This window comes from Myodes glareolus, chromosome 9 (genome assembly GCF_982192425.1).
Source record: "Myodes glareolus chromosome 9, mMyoGla1.1, whole genome shotgun sequence".
Taxonomy (NCBI): Eukaryota; Metazoa; Chordata; class Mammalia; order Rodentia; family Cricetidae; genus Myodes; species Myodes glareolus.
In genome coordinates this window covers 47,188,272-47,210,251 of record NC_142034.1, presented here as the reverse complement: position 1 = coordinate 47,210,251, position 21,980 = coordinate 47,188,272, and the positions used below count along the sequence as shown (strand labels likewise).

General features: G+C 44.3%; 1 protein-coding gene across 1 annotated transcript in view; it reads right to left on the bottom strand.

Moving 5' to 3' along the window:
• Vps53 (VPS53 subunit of GARP complex) overlaps positions 1-21,980 on the bottom strand; it is a 136,432-nt gene that overhangs the window by 78,519 nt on the left and 35,933 nt on the right. Inside the window, exons 5-7 of the mRNA XM_085695344.2 lie at positions 14,099-14,185; positions 9,545-9,660; positions 5,057-5,176 (exon numbers count right to left, since the gene is read on the bottom strand). Of these exons, the coding sequence (XP_085551470.1) occupies positions 5,057-5,176; positions 9,545-9,660; positions 14,099-14,185 (323 nt within the window). The remainder of the gene's footprint in view (positions 1-5,056; positions 5,177-9,544; positions 9,661-14,098; positions 14,186-21,980) is intronic.

Here is a 21,980-nt window from a genome sequence, read left to right as displayed (position 1 = left end):
CTATCCTGGAATTTCCAAGACCCTGTCTTAAAGAAAAAAAAAAGGGAGGAAGGAAGGAGAGACAGAGAGAGAGAGAGAGACAGACAGACAGACAGACGCAGGCAAAGAGGCCGGTCAGACATTTAGGGAAAGGTTTCTGACACAAACCTAAGAATCTGAGTCTGACCAAGGACCTCACACTATGGAAGAAGAGGACTGACTCCCAAAAGTTTTCCTCTGGCCTCCATTTGCATGCCATGACTCACAAACACCACCACCCTCAAAATAAAATAAATGTAATTCTTAAAACCAGACAAAGGATCTAAATAAAGGATTGCACTGTTTTCAAGGCAGACACAAAAAATCAATAGGGTATATGAAAAAATGTTCAACATTATTTCATCTTCAGAGATGTGCAAGACAAAACCCCAAAAAGAAGCCAGCTGTGGTGCCGCACGCCTTTAATTCCAGCACTTGGGAAGCAGAGGCAGGCGGATGTCTGTGAGTTCGAGGTCAGCCTGGTCTACAAAGTGAGTTCCTGGATGAACTACATAGAAAGAACCTGTTCAAAAAAACCAAAACCAGGATCTAGACAGGAAAGAGAAAAGTACAAGATCTCGTTGAGTAAATTGGGAACATGGGGATCATGGAAGAGGGTAAAAGGGGAAAGGGGAGGAAGAGATAGGAGCGGAGAAAAATGTATAGTACAATAAAAGCAATAAAAAAATTAGTAAATAGGAAAAAACAAAACCAAGCAAATAAATAAGCAAATAAATAAAAATTAAAACCAATGAGGGGCTGGAGAGATAGCTCAGTGGTTATGAGCACTTGCTGCTCAATCATGAGGATTGAGCTCAGATCCCAGCACCCATTCTGGGCGGCTCATCATTAATTCCAGTTCTAAAGGATCCAACAAGTACCCACGCATGCATGTGCACATACACTCACACAGACATACACACACACAAATAAATTTAGGAAAACCAGCCTTGCTGAGATAAAGCCTCACTTGTGGCAAATTCCTGACCTTCCCATCTTTGCCTCCAAATCTGAGACTACAGGTCACCAGAATGACTAACCTTAAAAGGAAAAACGGTGAGTGTCGGTGAGGGTGTGGGATGGGAACACTTCAATACCACTGGCAGAGACCTTAATTGTGAGGTTATTATGGAAAATGATATGAAGTTCTCAAAAACTCCCAAATGAATCTACACAGGGCATATACCCAAAGGAGATGAAATCCACTCTCTTTACAGATAGCTGCCCTGCCTGGTTCACAGCATTAAGTTTGTAACAGCTAAGACGTGGAAACAAACGTGTCTTTTGATGGACAAATATGGGTTAAAGAACTGTGGTGCATACATGCAGTGGGATTTTATCCAGCTTTTAAAGAGCTTTTTAAAAGAAGATGCTGACATCTGCAACAACATGGATAAACCTGGAGGACTTAAGAGTAAATGAAATAAACCAGACACAGAAAGATAAATTTGGTGTGATCTCTCTTAGGTGCAGGCTCTTAAAATCTAAAGTCAAATACAGCTGCTCTCAGTGTCCACGGGCCTGCACTGCCATATTAATCTAATTAGGTATCAGAAAAATGGGGGGGGGAACTGTAAGAACTGGGGCTATAGCTCAGTGGAAGAGCATGTGCTTAGCATCCGCAGGGCCTAGGCTACAGTAAGCACACAGTACATGTATGCTAGGTGGAAGAAAGAAAGAATAAAAGAACGGCAACAGATCACTCTGAGTCACCCCAAGACTAGAGCATGCTGTGCTACCTTCCTGCTCCTCCCTACCCACTGAGCGCAGGCTTGCTTTCTCCATCCGTGGGTCCTTTCCTAAGCTTATGAAGTCTTGCTCATGGACATTCCTGGCTGTTCACATTCCCAGTCTGATATGGCAATCAGCCACCTCTAAGTGTAAAGGGGTTAGGAAGGATGAGGGAAAGGGTGGTGATTTCCCTAGCGCTTTGCCAACCTATTCCGACATTCCTTAAGAATCCCTCGACATCTCCACTGTAAGACAGTATACCCAGCACATGCAGCAACCTCCCCTGCCTGCCTCATACCTCATATCTTCTTTTTTTTTTTTTTTTTTTTTTTTTTTGGTTTTTTGAGACAAGGTTTCTCTGTGGCTTTTGGAGCCTGTCCTGGAACTCTCTCTGTAAACCAGACTGGCCTCGAACTCACAAAGATTCACCTGCCTCTGCCTCCCGAGTGCTGGGATTAAATGCATGTGCCCCCACCATCCAGCCTGCCTGCCTCATATTCTTAGAAATTATGAAAAGATTTAAACAGAAGTCAAAAGTCAGACAAGAAAGTGGGTGATAGACTAGTAGTCTGTGGGTTTCCTGGTAGAACAAGACTAAAGGAGAAAATAACAAAGCCTACTCAAAAATGAAAAGACAGAGACTGGAAAGATGCTCAGCAGTTAAGAGCACTTTGTTCTTTCTGCATTGAACCTGGGTTCAGTTCCCAACACCCACATGGTGGCTTACAGTTACCCATACTTTCAAAGTCCTCTTCTGACCAGCACGGGTACCAGGAACACACATAGTGCATACACATAGATAGACGCAAAATACTCATACACATAAAATGAAAAAAAATAAATCTAAAACCTAAGAAAATATAAAGACAAGAAGTGGTAGATACCAGGAGCAGGAGGGAGCTCTGAAGGCAACCTCTACTTGACTCAAATCACAGTAATGTGATTGCCAGGAGCAGTCTCTGCATCCTTACCCTACATGCTCAGTCAGACACCGAACAAAACAAAGCACCGAGAAAGATACTTCACAGGGAAAATAGAAAGAGTCAATCATGAGTTACTGAGGAAATTAAAATTAAAGGGAGCAGGTAATGACTTTCATCTACCAGACTGAATAAAATGAAAATGAACAACACCTAATTTGGTGAGGGATGGAGAAACAGGTCCTCAAGCACTTCCAGATGGTTCTGTTTACCTATTAATCTTTTTTTTTGGGAAAAAAAAATGAGCTGTGGTTCTTAAAACTTCAAATGCATATAACCTTAGGACCTAGAAGCTACTCTGCTTGCACATGTGTGAAAGGAGGCATTTCTTGAGAATCAGAATAAGGAATCCAGGGATATGGAAACAGCTAACTAGTCTATGGCAGTCCACACACGGAAAGAGGCAGTTCTACAAACACAGCATAATGTACAGGCGACAATCTAAAGGGAGACCCAATAAGCTGATAGCAGTTACTCCTCCCAGGAAGTGCCAGAGGATCCGAACTGAAGCTAAAGAATTCAGACACACCTGTTTGTTTACTTTTAGTCTTTTTCTTTGTTAGTGTTTGTAGCATGAGGGCCAGCTTATTGGGGTTTCTGTCCCACCCAGTACCCCAACAAGCCAGCAAGTCCCAAGGAAAATCACATGGAGATCTCTATAAGTTATAAAGCTGATTGGCCCATTAGGTCAGGCTTCTTGTTAACTCTTATAACTTATGTTACCCCATTATCCTTATCTACGTTAGCACATGGCTCCGTACCTTTCTCAGCTGGGCAAGTTACATGCTGCCTCTTCGGTGGTCTGCACAGGAGTGGCGAGAGAGCTTCCTGTGTCCCAGAAAACTCCCAGTCTCTTTGTTCCACCCCTACTTCCTGTCTGGCTTTCCCGCCTATACTGCCTGCCTGGCCAATCAGTGTTTTATTAAAATATGATTGACAGAATACAGACAATTCTCCCACTCCAAGTGTTTTGTTAGAGGTTCTCATCCTAAGGCCTAGGCTGGCCTCAAACTCAGGCCAGATCTCTAGCTCAGCCACCTGAGTCCTGGGATTATAGATGTGAGCCACTCACATCTAGTTTAGACTTTTTAAATAAAAGAAAATGCATATTTATATTACTTGTATAGTTAGATAAAGAAACATAAGAGAACAGAAATACGTAACAGACAGACCTTCCTAAGAGGACGGGATAATAACAGTGCTGCTAGGGGCTGCCTCTCACACCGCCTCTGCTTCCTGGTGTTATCTCCAACAGAAAGGGCCAAAGAGACACTGAACTCACTGTCCCCTTCCTTCTTCAGGAGCCTCTTCTTCCTCCTAGGAATCTGTCTTCTCACTGGTCCTGAATCTGAGATCAGAACTTAAAGGTGGAGACCAGGGAGATGGCCATTGGTTGAGAGCACCAACTGCTCTTGCAGAGGACTCAGGTTCCACTTCCAGCACCAACGTGGTGGTTCACAAATATCTGTAACTCCAGTTCTGTGGGTTCTGTGCCTTTTTCTGACAACCGTGGACACTAGGTACATGTATTCCACAGACATTGTGCATATATGTATGTCTAACTCACAACACATAAAAAACTCACGTACACACATAAAACACAAATAAGTAACTAAAAGAAATTCTAGGGAAACCTCCAGGATGGTAAGAAGAAAGAATAAGTCCAGAAAGAAACTCATCACTGTGGTCTGAGAATCAAGTTCCGGTGACACTGTGCATTGTCTAAAAACTGCCGTGGGATCCACCACCCCACATGCTGCTTTTACCACTGTGCCTTTGGCATTCTTCTCATCAGAGAGAAAATGGAAGACATGTTTTGTTTTGTTTTTTATTTTTCTCTCCTGAATCTCAATGGTTTTGCGAAGCCGTGTGAGGCAAAGCCTCTTGGTGCATTCATCCTTAGGCCCCAGCTGCCTTACTACGAGAATGACTGAGTAGCCCATGAGAACAGGGATCACGGTCCATAGCCTGGCTGAGGTGACAGTGAACACCAGGTGCCAGCCATAGCAGTCAATGGCTCCTCAGGTCCCGTCATCAGCTGCCTTAACTGATGGTGCATGGAGCAGACATGAATTATTATTACCCAAGCCTGGCCAAGTTTCATGAGCAAAATAACTGCTTTAGTCCAATAAGTTCTGTGGACAATGGACAGCTGTATATATTAACATACATGAGTGTACTTTCTGACTCTGGCAGCCTCCAAAGGCGAGTTAAAGGGTATGAGAGTGAGCTCACGTAACATTTGAAGCTGCTTCCCAGAATAAAGGGGAAAACATGTGGAACCATCTTTTCTTATGGAAAGAGCATTGTCTGTAAGGACATCTTACCTTTCAGAAAGCTGTCGGATCTGTGGGATTCCCATGTACTTGTGAAAGTGCTCCAGAACATTCATTACACCCTGAAGGAGGTTGGCAACTTCTCCATACTGTCTGCGCCTGGTCATGGCTCTGCAAGGACAGAAGTTGAGAACTAGAAACCAAACACTGAAGACACAAGATAGAGATGTGGGATAACCTCGATAGCTCTAAAACAGGCAGCAGCCAGATTTAATGAAACTTCCCAAGTGCTGGATATACATGGTGCTGAGCACCAGGGAAGGAAAAACAAAAGGAGTTAGCTCCAGCTCTCCAGGTGACATCACTCAAGTAAAGGAGTGTCAAGTAAGCACTGAAGGAAGGTAAACTATGTGCTAAATAGCAATGTAAGTTATATGTCATGGGGCACAAAGGAATGTGTCTGTTGGGTGCTCATTGGGTGGCAAGAGGGGACTCTGGGCAGACTATTGGTTTGAGCTGGCATTGTGTCAGGAGCAGGGTTTTAAGGGAGCATTGTATAAAATATCACTGAGGACTGCGGTATATGGGAGAACCAAACCATTTTTCTAGATTACAAAAGGGAATGACTGTTTGTGATTCCAAGCTAATTACAATCTGCAGTTTTAAGCCAACGATAAACAACGGTACCAGAGAGGTCGACTTGCCCTACTGCCAAGGGTAACATGAAGCTTAAGTAAAAGATGCTGATAAAATCAACAGCTACAGGCTGGCGAGATAGCTCTGTGGTTAAGAGCACTGGCTGATCTTTCAGAGGACCCAGATTCAATTCCCAGCACCCACAGAACTCCCAAACAAGAAATGCCATCAGCCTGTTTTGGTTCCTGGTTTCTTTTTCATGGTACATTTCTGTCAGTGTTATTTTCCCGGCTTCCTATCTGTTTGTAATGTTACCTTGTTACTTCTTTTAGGAGCAGGTCAGTCAAACTCAACTTCTTCCTGTGAATCTTATTTTGAAGCATTCCAAGGACTTTCAAACCCAAGTTGCTGACTTGGGGCTCATTGTCTGAAGGGGTGGAGGCATGTTTGATAAGGACATGGCAGGGCTTTGGGGCCTGACAGAGAACCTGTAGTTGATCATTGTGGTGGCCCATACGAGGAAGCTGACAATCTTTATTTGCAGGATACTGACTGCCAGGCAGGCACTCTGTCTGCAAGCTGGTATAACTGCTGCGCTCCCCTCTCCCTTCCTTCCTGAGCCAAATTCTTCACTATGATCCAAGGTCCTTGCTGCCAGTTACTTCGCCTTAACCCTTTCCTGTTCTGACACTGCCTTCCTTGTTTAAAGTATTATAGATATACAACATTCTAGACTACTAAAGGAAACCATAAGAAGGACTTTGATAAAAGTTTTCATGTTATCTGAAAAAATGCAGGAAACTAAAATAATAAAGAGAAGAGAAAGAAAAGAGAAGGTTGTCTGAGTAAGAATGTCTGGCTAAATCAGAAGAGCTGAAATAGGAGCCCCAGGAGTATAGTAAGTTGTAGAAGGTCAAAGGAAGTATGAGATTTGATCCTATTATGTTAATTCTGGTTGGTTTTCTTCATTAAAAAAACAAACAATTTTTGTGATTGCTGTGGGACAATGGTCTATACCCTGTCAATTGTATTTTAATAAAACACTGATTGGCCAGTAGCCAGGCAGGAAGTATAGGCGGGACAACCAGGCAGGAAGTATAGGCAGGGCGAGGGGAACAGAAGAATTCTGGGAAGAGCAAAGATTTGGTCTACAGTTGCCATCCAGACACAGAGCAAGCAAGATGTGACTGCCTCGCCAAAAAAGGTACCACATGGCCAACACAGACAAGAATAATGGGCTAATATAAGATGTAAGAAAGAGTTAATAAGAAGTCTGAGCTAATAGGCCAATCAGGTTATGATTAATGTAGATCTCTGTGTATTTCTTTGGGACTTAACGACTGGGGGACCTGGTGGGACAGAAACCTTAGTCAACAGCTGATGATTCACTACAAAATGTTTGTATTAGGAATGGGGTCATACTTTTAAAAGGAGAGAGGGGAACAGAACACTGCTGACTGCATCCCTGTACCCTGTCTTTCTTTCTCTAGGTGACTTGTAGGAGGAGTTACTTTCTATCCCACCACCTTACCCCCAGGCTCCCCAGGATGAGAAGTCCTGGAGGCCAGAGGGGGAGGAATAAACACACATTCTCAGAGGGAGGAGCTGTCAGCCAGGGCTGACTCCATGGTCCTTCCATTGTGCGCTGTGGGCCACCCTGAGGTTAAGGGCAGGCAGCAGCTAGTCCATTGGTCCTTTGCCACTAGCAACCTTTAAAATTAGAAATTACAAAATCCTAAATTTTCTGAGAAGTCTGCAAGGCTAGCTGACCTGTTGGATTCTGTCCTTTTCACTCACCAGACCACATGGGATGATTGTTTCCAAAGGCTCCAGGTCCTCTTGACTACTGAGGAAAAGGGCCGAATCAGAACAGAGGCTTGGAAATTGGTTCCAGGCCCAGATGGAAGACCAGCCACCAATGCAGACCTCATAAATGTTGGTTTTCCTATGATGTAACCCAACTGGGATTTCAACAAGGAGAAAGGTAGGAAGAGGCTGAAAGTCTACTACCAGACTCTCATGGGGAGGGCTCTGGGCTGCCACAGGTGACCCACAAATTGGTCCAAAGTTAGTCAGATACGCCAGAGGTGTGAAGAAACACCAGAAGTGTTCCTAGAGAGGCTGATGGAAGATTATAAGACCTATATACCCTTGGATCAGGAAGAACCAGAAAATTGATCTACAATCAGCCTGGCTTTTGACAACCAGTCAGCACCAGATAACCACTGTAAGTTGCAGAGACTAGAAGGTTTTAAAGGTAAGGGGTTGGCTGAACTCATTGCGGTTGCTGAGACAGTATTCAATAATAGGGAGATCCCAGAAGACAGACAGACTAAGGAGCTCACAAAAGCTTTACAAAGATAATTACAGGGACTCACCAAAGTCCTTCTAGAAGCGCAGGCAGTCCAGAGGTTAGAAGACAGTCACTGGTCTTTGGAGACTCACCATGTAAAGGGAAAGGTCTAAAGCAGGGATAGGCCTAGTTTGCAAAAAGGCCAATGAGCCTACTGTAGGAAGTTGGGTCACTGAAAGAACAAAGGTCCTAAATGACAGGGCTCAAAAGTAAAAGTACTAAAACTAAAAGAAATAAGCGATTAAAGGTGACAGGTATCGGAGCCCCTCCCTGAGCCTTGGGTAACCCTAAAGGGGGAGGAGAAACCTATAGATTTTCTGGTAGATATGGGAGCACAACACTCCATTCCAAACAACCCCTAGGCAAAATGTCACCAAACAATCCTGGGTGCAAGGGTTCAAGAACTCTCCTACCATCTTTGATGAAGCACTCCATGAAGACACGGGTAAGTACCGACTAGCCCACCCCAACGTCAGTTTATTACAGTATGTGGACAACCTCCTGATAGCAGCTGACACCTTGAAATCCTGGGTTGGCTTTCACATTAACTGTGTAATTCATGACTTCCCTTACAAGACATTTCAAGGAAAGGCTCAAGTTCAATCCATGGTGCTCCAGTGCCATCTCTACCTGCTAATCCAAAATGCCTGGTGGGAAGGAATGAGGAGGGGGATTCTTCCAGTCCCACTGGCTGGCTGTCCTGCAATGGACCAGGGAGTCTCTGTTCCCCACGGTAGACACAGCAGAGGCTAGGCATGGTATAGGCACTCCTCCTTCCTTTGGGGGATATTCTGCCACATTTACATTTCTGTGAAGATGGCTGGTCTGTCCACTATGACTAGGGCAGGGGAATCAGATGAACTCCCACCCCCCACCAGACAGGAGCTGGACTGCTAGAGGAGGAGGCTTTGAATCAGGGCTTTGTGCTGAATAACCAGTAACTTCTTTTAATACTGTTTCTAAATGTGCTAAACAGAAAGCTACAATCTTGGAAACATGGGTTTCAGAAAAAAGTGGGTTGAATGATACATCAAAGATTTGTTTACAAATGGTCTCTTTGGTTTGGTGCAACTCAACCCAAGAGAAGGAGAAGCAGCTGCCAAGGCAGAAGTCCCAGGGAGTGACTGAGCTGACTCATCGTCTGACTTACTGGTCTAGATTCTACCACACCAAACGACCCATTTCTCAGGGTCATTCTCATGGGCTTTCTGTGGCCTCCTCAGGTCACCCACCCATCTTTTTTTTTTTTCATTAAGGCAGATGTTTGCCGTCTTTTGCAGTGCTGGGAGCGGAACCCAGGACTTTGAGTGGAACCCAGGGCTTTGAGCATGTCAAGTAGGCACTCTGCCGCTCGGCTGTATCCATCCCCAGCTCTTTTCTTACTGAAGTTGTGAACATCAAAAGTGACTGAACACTTGTGATCAAAGCTCCAAAGGTGGGGCAGAATCGAGAAGCTGGCTTGGTTTGGAAGTAAATAACTCCATGAGGTCACTGTCCATCCGTGGAGCATTTCCCATGGGCCCCTGAGAAAGTTCCCACTTCTCACTTACTCCAGGGAGTCGACCCCACCAGCGAGCATATGCAGGTGGTTCAGTGTCGTGATTGAGGTGGTCAGGTGGCGCTTGGCATGGTCTAACTGCTTAATATCTCGGGTGATTTCCTTCACCTAAACATTGAAAACAACAGGAAAAAAGGGGGAAGGTAAGGAAGTTGTAAACTTCTAAGCTACTTTTCAACAAAATCATACACATAAAATCATCTAAAGCAACCTCAGGTTAGTCCCTAGAGAAAATAAAATACCCTCATAAAATACAACTCAAATAATTTACAATAATTCATGCTTTGTTTGCTTATTTCTCTTTTTTAAAGATATATTTTTGGGCTGGGCGACACATGCACACCTTTAATTCCAGTACTTACAAGACAGAGGCAGGCAGATCTCTGTGAGTTCAAGGCAAGCCTGTTTTACATAGTGAGTTTCAGGACAGCCAGGGCTAGGTAGAGAGACACTGTCTTTAAGGGTAAAAAAGCAAAAAAGAAAAGATTTATTTTCCTTATTTTATGTGTATGTGTGTATACTAAAGCCCATAGAGGCCAGAAGAGGGCACTGGGTCCCTGGAGCTGGAGTTAAGATGGCTGTGAGCAGCCTGAGGCGAGAGCTGGGAACCAAATCAGGTCCCCTGCGAGAGCAGCAAGTGTTCTTACTGCCATCTCTCCAGTCCAGCTTCTTTCTTCTTAGAGACAAGGTCTTGCTACGTAGCTCTGGCTGTCCTTGAACTTGCTATGTAAACCAGGCTGGTCTTGATTTGTGGCAATCTTCCTGCCTCTGCTTGCCAAGTGCTGAGATTATAGACATGTACCACTGTACCCAGCTCTGTCCCTTTGGTCTAGATCTACTACATGTAAATGACCCCTTTCTTAAAGTCATTCTTTTGGGCTGGGTGTGGTAGCATATGCCTATAATCCAAGTATACCACTTGGGAGGCTGAGCCATGAGATCACAAGTTCAGAGACAGCCTGGGCTACACATTGAGTTTAAGGTCAGTTTGGATTACTTAGCAAAACCTGCCTCAAATGTTTTTATTTAATTTTTTTTTTAATTTGGCATCTCTTCAGATTTCATACCTAGAGTCATAAAAAAAAAATCCTCGGAGAAAGAAATTTGCTTTGGTTTTTGCTCCTGATAGAACATAAGCATTGAGCATAGGGCAGAGTAGTCAAGTCCAGCACAACCCTCTGCAGTAAGCATGCTTCTGCCACGACAGGTGCTAGGCTCGGCCTGCTGCATTGAGGCAGTCTTTATTAATGAAGATATAGCTTGTTCCTGATGTCCAGCTCAAAAAAAGACTGGCTCAAGTTTTTGTTTTTTTTTTTTTAAAAAGGGTAAAAATTTAGTGCTTTTGGCAAACTTAACATGTAACCTCCTAAGAGGAGAAGGGCAGTCTAGGGAGCAAAAACTGCCAGTTTTTCAGGGGGACCCAAGAGAATGAATGGAGCATGATGTGGGAACGCAAGTGTCTTCCATTTAGAGGAAGTGGTGCAACAAAGAAGCTGGGGGAAGCCCTCCAATTCACTAACATACAGTCTTTCACTAGGTTGAATCTACAACGACCAAGAACCATGCATGAGTATATGTATGAGTGTGTGTATATGTGTGTGCACATGCCACAGTGTGTGTGTATATGAATGCCAAAAGGACAACCTGTGGGATTATCATTTTCCAACTTGTGAGTCCCAGGGATCAAACTCAGGCCCTTAGGCTTGATGGTAAGCATCTTTACTTACTAGCCCAGGCGAAACCTTCTTAATAGCAATTTGGTTTGGTTTCCCAGGTTTTATGACACTTGGAAAGAAAGGAGTTCCATGGATACCAGGCACAAACATTTTAATCATTAGATACATACATGTCTCAGTAAGGTGGAAAACCCTATAGTGAGTTAAGCTCATACAACCTGGTTTTTAGTTTAAAGACTCTAGACAAACTGGTAAAGACAATTCTGTTGCAAAGCCACAAGCCTTTACTGCACAAGACCCTGGGGTCTATCACTATTACCACTACAGGAAAAAAACTGAGTGTGGGTCAAAAGAAGCTGTGGAATGACAAAGCATACCAGAAACTCATCTGGCCCAGTAATCTGATCATGCACTTCTAACACTGAAGTTATCATCCTCTGAAAGCAATCCCTGTGTCTCTTTCTGGGCTACTTTGCTTCAATCCTACCGTTATTTTTGAGAGAGAGCTTCAGCACGCAGCCAAGACCTTTAACTCTTTTCTTAAAAAAAATAATTTTTATTATTATTTCATGCACATTCAGCTTTTTGCCTGCAGGTATCTGTGTGAAGGTGTCAGATCTCCTGAAATGGGAGTTACAGGCAGTTATGAGCTGCCATAAGGGTGCTGAAAATTGAACCTGGATCCTCTGGAAGAGCAGCCAGTGCTTTTAACTACTGAGCCATCTTTCCAGCCCAAACGTTAACTCTTGATTGGCTGCTCAGCCTCCCCTGTGGAGTTTACAGGTATATACACCACACCTGGCTCTGATCTGGGAGGATTTGTTTTATGTGTATGAACAATTTGCCTGCATGTATGTCTGTGTACCACTTGTATGCCTAGAAGGGACATCGGATTCACAGATAGTTGTGAGCTGCCATGCAGGTGTTAAGAATCAAACTGGGGTGGGGTAGTGGTATAGTTTACCTTTAATCCCAGCACTTGGTAGGCAATGGCAGGAGAATCTCTGAGTTCGAGGCCAGCCTGGTCTATAGAGCAAGTTCCAAGGTAGCCAAGGTTATATAGAGAAATCTTGTCTCAAAAAACTAAAAGAATCAAACTGGAGTCCTGGGGTCCTCTGAAGGAGCAGCCAGTGCTCTAAACTTCTGAACCATCTCTCCAACCCAACCTCTGGGTTTTAAACCAGTCATCTATGCCTCTTCTCACCCCTGCATTCGAGGGTTAACAAATCCTCTTCCTCTGACACTATCCTATCTCATGGCTCCATACCACAGCTTACTAATCTTTTCATTCCCAGGATCTTCTATCAAATACCCTATGCTGCTTTAGGCAAGCTAATTACCTGTTATTTTCTAAACAGAGTCTTTCTTTTTAATGACTTATTTATTTTTATTTTAAGTGCATTTTATTTTATGTGTATCTTGCCTGCATGCATGCCTGTGTGAGGGTGTCAGATCGCCTGGAGGCAGAGTTACAGGTAGTTGTAAGTTGCTGCTGCCATGTGGGTGCTGAGAATTGAACCAGGTCCTCTGGAAGAACGCTGAGCCATCTCTCCAGTTCCCTAAACAGAAACTTTAATGGCAAGGGGTGCTCAGGGTAAATGTATGAAAGGCTATTCTGCAAAACAGATTGCTAAAATTAATTGCAAAGGTCACTCATGCGCATCCGAAAAGGACAGAGCAAGATATAGTTGGGTTCAGATTCAGACAAATGTAAGGCCGAATCTCACAGCTCTACCACTTACACATTCTGTGTCTTAGAGCAACTTTCTTGTTGAGTATCAGTTTCCTCATCTACAAAATGAGTAATCAAAATAAATAATTAGAATAAGAGCAATGACACTAAATCTCACTGGAAGATTGTCAAGAGGGCTACATCAAATCAGTTTATAAAGGAATTGGCACTGTGCTTGGCACCTTGAGAGATTTTGCCAAGTATTAATTCTCCTATCATTGTGTCCCACTTGGCTGGAAGAGGGTGCATAGTCCAGAACAGCAGCGTAGAATCATAATGTCATTGTTGAGCATAAAAGCTGAGTATAACTGCTGTATTTGGGAGACAGAGGCAAGTGGATCTCTGTGAATTCAAGGCTAGCCTGATCTACACAGAGTTCCAGGCAAGAGCTTCATAGTAAAACCCTGTCTGTAAAACAAACAAACAAACTTAAGTACAACAAACTGTAGCAAATGTCATCTCTACTAGTATCACTTGATAATTATACTGCTTGGTGGTATGCACTGTACTCCTGAGAAAATGCAGATCCTTGGGTACTCTGCTCAGAGGTCCTGTGAGGTAGACATTATTATTTCATAGCTGAGAAAACTGTCATTTAGATGTATCAGATGACAGAATCTCAGCCCAGAAACCCAGCACAGCCTGGTGGCTCCTGAGGAGCAGCTGTGATAAAGGCTAGGTTCCTGATCATCAGGGCGCTTCTGAGCTCATCACTTACAAATTCAGAGAGTGGGAACTCATGAAAACTGTGTGCATGCATCCTGGGCATGATTCCCTCACCCCAGACCTGGGACCAGTGTTAGTGAGTACTTACCAGATTACATCGCAGATACCTTAACTGGGGAACACAAGCTAGAAACACGCTAGAGAAAGACAACCAAAATGACTAGGAAACTATTTGTGGTGAGGGGTGGTGGCGGATTGTTTCCTATTTGAAAGCGGCTGCAAATGTAGGGCAGCAAGGCCCGTGAGTCACCCTGTCTAGCGGCTCCCCTGAGGCAGTCAGGGTGCACTCACAGGGAGGAGTGCATGACTGCAGCTGGCAGGCAGGGTGAGAACGAACCTAATTACTGGGACTGGATGAGACACTAACTTCCCATTCTGGGTGGAAACACATAAGGAAGAAACCTAAACTCACCATTTGTTCTGATTTTTCTGCTTTGTCTTTGATATCCTTGATTTTACCAAAGAGCTGCTGAATGGCTTTCTGGGCCTCTTCGAGTGCCTAGAAAAAGAGAGGTCAATAAAAAATGAGGAGCAAGGAGAGGAGGCGCCAGTCATTATGTTATAATTAATTTCAGTCTCCCAAAAATTTTGATCAGAAACTCTCTTGATTCATTGTTCTTGCACTACGGTTTCACTGCACCAGAACAGGAGAGTGAGATAAAGCCTTGCATGTGAGTACAAGCAAATTCTAAAAACTCTTAGAATTTGCAATCTACACCATAAAATTTAAAGTCGGTTTTTGGTGTTCTGAGACAGAGCCTTATTATGTAGCCATGGTTGGACTAGAACTCTCTGCAAACCAGGCTGATCTCAAATTTGCAGTAATCCTTCTGCCTCTGCTTTTCCCAGTGCTACTGTGCTAGGTATAAAGTTTCAATTTAAAACTAAACTATTCCCACTATTTTGGTGATTACTATGCATGTTACTGATAACAAAAAGATACACATCTGTCTCTCAATGTTTGCATGAACTTTCACACCTGTGAAGACAGCAGTGGCTCCAAGTTAGAAGTGAGGTAAGCTCTGGGTACTGGTTGAGTATCAGTTTCCTTGTCTACAAAATGACTCTAAAAGACTATGTCAACAATCACCACCACCAACAAAATCAAGACTGGTATGGGGACTCCAATTTTGTGGCAAATCTTAGACATTTATGGTGCCCTACTTAGAAACCAATGAAATGAAGTCAGAAGGTAGTAGTGAGCCAAATGTTTCTAAGGAAATAAGCCCCCACCAAGATGGATGGGACACACAAAAGACATTATAGCTTACACATGGCCTGTAGGAGGGAATAGGAGGGAAGGCGGAAGAGCGCTACAGCTACATGTGGAGGACGGGGGTTTGTGATAACCCACAGCTGTTCAGTCACGTCAGTCAGAATTTCACTCAGTCTTTCAGTCACTCACCCACATTCTGATTAGGTGACTGTATGAGGGGAGAGGGAAGGAGAGGTGAAGGAGAGAACTGAGCCCTTGTATATTCCAGCTGTCTAGAAGAAAAGGTGGCGGCAAAGAGAGGTTTCAAGAGAGAGACCACCATCAGCAGATAAACCAAGGACTATGACATCACCAGAACCAAACAAGTGCATACAGATGAGAAAGAGCACTCACTCCTTACACTAAATTACGACAGAGGACTGCCCCAGCAACTGGGAAGATGCTAGAAACTGTGGCAGAAGCAGATTACAAGGAGACAGGGAGAGGGGAGCAGACAGGGATGACGTCAGGAGGAGAGTGACACAAAGCTGGGCTGGCAAACAATGGCCTGGATTCGTCTGCCACTTGTCTAGGTAAATGATGAGGTTTGGGAGCACAGCCTGACGTGCTCATTTTCATCATACAATGCCAGCAAGGGGCAGCTGCAACATCACATGGCCCACAAAAATGAAAATAATTGCGATCTGGCCCTTAGCTAATTGAGCTAGACATGGTGACACATGCCTATAATCTCAGTACTTGGGAGTCTGAAGCAGGAGGATTGCCATGAGTTGGAAGTGAGCCTGAGCTACTTAAGGAGACTTTAAAAAAAAAAGAAAGAAGGAAGGAAGGAAGGAAGGAAGGAAGGAAGGAAGGAAAAGGCTTGTTGGACTCCAACAGACTACCTTTGACAAGTTTTTGCTATGACTGATGAAGCATGAAAATGCAGCAAAAAATGAACGGAGGAATTCCCAAAGTGTGAGATGCTTGAACACTCTGCTATGTAAATAGTTCAGAAGGGGAGGAACAGGCTGTGGAGTACTGGGATAATTGTAGAGGAGGACTGTTGCTTTTATAATTTTTTGTTTGTTTTTGTAGTGCTAAGAATAGAGCCCAGGACCTTTATAAAGTTCTTGCTTTACCTTGGAACGACTAGCTGTCTAACAGTTGTACACACCCAAGGCCATGAATACGCATGGCAACTGTCCATTCAGGGTTAGTTAGGATAGTCCCACCATGTGATGACTGCATCACGTGACAATGCCAAAGTTATTACTGTTATTGTTATTTTAGTTTGGCTGCACTGGTTTGTTTGGAGGGTGGTATGATCTCACGGAGCCTAGGCTTCCCTAGAACTCACTATGTATCCTAGGAGGACCTTAAACTTCTAATCCTCCTGCCTCTAGTGCCAGGATTACAGACATGTAATTACTACCATGCATGTGCTTCCCTCATGCCAGGCAAGCACTCTACTAACTGAGCCGGATCCCCAGCCCCTACTTTAGATTTTTAAGACATAGACTCAGTATGCAGTTGAGGTTGGCCTTAAACTATGATTCCACCTCTGCCCCCAAGTGTGGGGGTTATAGTACTGCTCAGTGTAATTATGGCTAGCTCACTCTCACCCTCAAAAGTGGCCCTAGTGAGTCTGGCAAGATGTCTCAGCAGTTGAGCCCTGGATGCTCTCGCAGAGGACCCAGGTTCAATTCCTAGCACTAGCATGGCAACTCACACTGTCTGCAACTCCAGTTCCAGGTGATATGCAAAACACCCATACAGACACACACACACACACACACACACACACACACACACACACGCAGAAATAAATAAGTAAATAAAGATGGTCCTGGTGATAAGTCATGTGGTCACTTTACCAAGAGCATCTAGACAAAGCTATATATAGCACAGCTAAAATTCAACAAATCTTTCCCAAATAATTAAAAATGTCAGCCCTGAGTGACAGTGCTAAGACTATCCTGCATCAGGGTGCTGCTGTCCACCGTCCCTAACTTCAGGAACAACCACAAGCAGTGGTTCAAAACCATACTTCACCTGATGTGAAGTACCATACTTCAGCCTGATAGCATCTGCCTGGGTAACCAAGTCGAATATCAAGGTGCCACTCCAGGAGAGGGGTCAGTGCACCCTAAGCTCATTGGAGGCTTCTAAACATGCTTTTGAGTCATGATGTCAGAATACCATAGAGTATTCTGTATACCTTACAGGCAACAGCCTGTCAAAAAGGACTTTCCTTCTTGGTCATGGCTTGTGTGGCGTTCTATGATGTTTAAGGTGTGCTATGCTACAGTGACATGTTAATGGGATATAGCCAAACACCTTAAAACCGAAGACAAAAGGACAGGTTAGACACTAAGGAGGCTCCTGTCCTGTATCCTCTCCAGTCTGCTTCTGCCGAGGGCATCGCTTTCCTTTTCCAGAAAAACAAGACCCACACAATCTTATATTTCACAGACATCAAGAAAGATAAATGGTCTGCCAGATTTTTTTCAGCCTTTGCTTGCTATAAGAATGTACTGAAGCACATGAAAGTTAATGTAATTCATTTTCCAGAGTCAAAATGCTCCCTTTGAAGTTTTCACTCTACAGAGGAAGTCCCTTCTCAACTAGACCCAGTGTTTAGTCAACTGCATCACAGAAGAACATTTCTTTCCTGGGAAGAGTGCAAGGGCTATGAAGGAGAAGATTCTTCTTAAAATAAAGACACTAACATGCACATCGACACAGATAATTAGAACATGCCCTGGAAGTTTCTAGTTCCATTCCTGGACACCATTTAAAGATGGCACTTTCCCATTTCAAACTGGATCTGGATTAAAAGCAGAATGAATCACCCAAAATGTCTGTTTCCATCGCCCAAAACCTTTCCTCTGCCTGGTGTCTCTGAGCGGAACACTGCAGTGTGGTGGCAGGCTGAGCCTGGGGTATCATGGGACAGCAGTTTCTACTGTGACCCTCTTTGGCACCTCAACACCTGTACTCAGAGACACAAAGTGACCCACTGCGTTTGCTTCCAAGACTCAGCAAAAGCCATTACAGTATCTTTGTGCTTCTGCACACCACAAACTTTAGCCATGACCTTCAAGTGTCCTGTCTCCTGAGATACACTTTGAGCCAAGTCCTGGCCACGCCAGGTCACTGGCACAGCAGAGAAGCAGCAGGGACCCTGCACAGTTGTCTCTACTTTCTTCCTTCCCTTCCTGTTTCTTTTCTGCAGACCAGTCATGTGTCACCAGTACAGAGAGAAGGGCTGGATCCCATGGCAATGCTCTTGGTCATCAAGCTCCTCCTCTGGTTTGAGGATGGATCTAACTGGGCAGTTAGCTTTACCAGAGAAATCTATCACTTTCTGGTGAGCCCACAGACAGTCTTCAGAAACTGAAATCCCATTTGCTACCATTTGTTGCTGCTGTCCATTTTTTAAAGATCTTGTAAAAGCCAGGTAGTGGTGGTGCACGCCTTTAATCCCAGCACTTGGAAGGCAGAAGTAGGCAGATCTCCGAATTTGAGGCCAGCCTGGTCTTATAGAATGAGTTCCAGGAAGCTAGGGCTACACAGTTGGGGATGGAGGGGTTGATTTTGTATGATTTAGGTTGTTTTGAAACACTTAAAGTGGTAACATTTAAGGTTTCTGGAAAGGAAATCAGATTTCCTGCCATTTTGCCACCATTGCTATTTTACCTTGACATTTATCTGCCGGTTCCCCTTTCTTTTCTAGTGCATGGGAAATAAACAAGCTGTACTGGATAAAAGCATGCGCTCTGGAGCCAGAGCCAGAGACTGAAGTTGGAGGCTTGGCCTTAACCACGTGATCTCTGTCAAGTCACGTGACCTCCAGGAGGCAGGGTTTTACCATTACTAGAACAGAAATAATAGCACCCTTCCATTGAGTTTTGTTAGGACGAATCCTGGGATTGGGGAAGAAATCTTTGGAATTGTTGACCCAATACATCCCAAAACCTGCAGGTTCCCTCTCAGGGTATTTTTACAGAGTCCTCTGTTAAAGAAGCAGACTGGTTCTATGCTGCAATTATGAGTTTTCCAGAACTGAAATTGGGAAGGAGAGTTGGAAGATGTGAGGCTAAGTTAGACAGCAGCAAGGTTCTCCAGTAAAGGAAGATTAGCCTCTTGGGAGAGACAAAGCCAACACAGAGAGACAGACACAGGCACTACTCCAGGTCTGAGCCTTGGCTATTTGACAAGGTCTATGGAGACATTTCCCGGGGCAAACTATTCAACTCCCTTCACAACAAGCTACATGAGGCTCTCCCCAGCATTTCTTCCTCCATGTTTGTTTGTTTAAGACAGTTTAAATCAGGACTTTGTCTTTGTAACCTGGGAGGGTATATGAGTGCCATGCTCAAAGAAGGGAAATCAGAACATTGGTCCCTGACTGCGCTGATGGAATACAAAGGTCATCAGTGATCTTTCTGGAAAGAGCTTTGCAAATAGGCAGGCAAAGTCTAGTACCTGAAGGTGTCCTGGAAGGACGAGAAGAATGGCATCTTCCAAGAATGCTGAAAGTCAGGCGTGCTTCAGGAAAGTCTGACTCTTGTTTGCTTGTTTATTATCTTTAATAAACCTGAGTGCCTGCTTGGTATGGTGATCATCTTAGCACTCAAGAGGTTGGGCTAGGAAGAACTCAAGCTTGAACTAGCCTGGGTTACACTGCAAACACTATCTCAAAAGCCAAATGGCAATAACAAAACAAACAACAATGAAAATCTCTCTGCTGCAACTATAATCCTGGCACTGGGGAAGCAGAGAGGAAAGGATCCCTAGGGCTTGCTAGTCAGCTGCCTAACTCAAACTGTTAAGCTCCAGGTTTAATGAGAGACTCTGCCTCAAAAAACCAGGGAACTACAAGATGGCTCAGCATATAAGAGCTCATGTTGCCAAGCCAACAAGAGCTCATGTTAACCCCAAGTTTGACTCCTAGAACCCACCAGGTGGAAGAAGAGAACTGATTCTCACAACTTATCTTCTGTTCTTCATGTTCTAACCTCTAAATTAACTCATTTTGTAAAAACTGTAGCGCTACTGAGGGATACCAGGCGTCAACATCTGGTCTAGACATGCACATGTACATACATGTGCACCCCACTCCCACCCCACAGAAATGTAACTGGAAGAGAAAAATGATACATGGAGGTACGAATAAAAGAATCATTCCTCAGCATTAATAAGATAACCTTCTAGAAAGCAGAAACTGGCAAGGGATACATCTGAGCCCTACACAGAGGCCCCGATGACATCCACTGGTGGTAGAAACATCCAAGTAAGTAGCTTCTATTTATAGAAAGTCCTTTCTGAAACTGTGGGCCACCCTGTACCATTCAGACCTGTTGCTATGGAAACAAGACATCCTCAGCTGGAGCAGAGGTGCTCCAAGAAGCCTCAGCGATGGTAACAGCGTAGCTCCTCCAGAAAGACGTTCAACAGCTGCAGAGGCTACAAAACTCTTCCTGCTGCCCCGGCCCCATAGCACTGTGTTTGCCTTGCATCCTACAACACACTGGCTAGCAGCACTGGTCAGGGGCCATGGGGGCACCCATCAGATGAGAGTCACTGGAGTTCACACTGATTCCTCTGTAGCCCATTCAGAAACCCAGAGTATAAAGGGGCTTTATTTACGGCACAGGTTTCTTTCCAGGTCTGTGAACCAAAAGAATGTGCCGAGCAAAGGGAGTAATTCTCACTTTATTTGCTAAAATGCTCTGTTCCACATAAGTTACTTTTATTTACGATTTCTGCAAACCACATCCACTGAAAAATGTGAACCAATGAGATCGTTTTTATTATTTTTGGGACCCAAGCCAGAAGTTAAAATCCTGAGACAAGGCTGGGGCCCACTCAGCAGTCCCCAACAAGACTAAACGTTTACATTTCAAGTTCTGTTTCTATAGCGCCCACAGCTCACAACACACCAGTCTTGAACTTGCAGGCGTGGCCTGAGCCGTCTGCATAGCTTCCCTGGATGGCATGTAACCCTTGTTGAGAAAAGCATTCAAAGCAGCCAGTCAAATGGCAAAAGAAAAGGAAATGTTTAAGGAAAAAAAAAAAACAAAAAAACCTCAGCTGCTTTTGTTGAATAAAATGTACAGAGATTCCATACTTTAGGAAACAGGCGCATTGAGAGAACGGCTTGTCCAAGTGTAACAAAGGATGGCTTCCCACAAACAGCCAGACTTCCAGTGCCAAGTCAGGGTCCTTACTTCATCCTAATTCCCTGTATCTTACCATTACTTCTAATTTTAGCTACTGTGTGACTCTCATCTACGCTATGGGTGTTTGTTCAGGAGAAAGCAACATATTGTGGCAACACCTAGTCATCCTGCCGAAGGGTTTGCTGTGATGTCCTGGAGACTCTTCCTGCTTCACTTACTCCCTTTGGGAACTCAGCAATTCCTGTTATTTTAGTACCACTAGTGGGGCATCCAGTGGCCACAGGGCTCTTCCCATCCTAGGGTTTCTCCTTCAGTCATGTCTCCACTGTGCTGGCAGACCCCAGTCTGGGGAATGTCATCATAGTCACTGCTGCTGTTGGGACAAGCATACGTACTAGTTAGCTTCTCGGGCTCTGTAGCAAGAAAAAGTGACTCCCAAATCTGCTTGTTATTATTTCAAAAGACAACTGGGGACCAGAGTCATAGCTCAGAGCAGAGCACTTGCCTGGCACATTGAGGCCGTGTGTACCACACTCATCGTTATAAAAATAAAGAATGAGGGGCTGGAGAGATGACTGAGCAGTTAAGAAGAACACATGCTCTCTTTCAGAGGACTCACGTTCAGTTCCCAGCACCACATGGTCACCCACGAACACGTAGCTAGGCTGCAGTCAGAAAGTCCCGGCCATCCTCTACTGGCCACAGCAAGCCCTAGGGTTACACCATGCACATGATCACACATGGCTTTTCACATCAGTGCTGGGGATTTGAACTCAGGTCCTCATGCCTGCGGCGCAAACTCTCACCCACTGAGCCATCTCCCCTTCTTTACTCTCTTCTCCTGATTTACTAAAAAACAAAACAAAACAAGGAATCATTAAATCTTGTCAATAGGCACGTGTATGTTAACT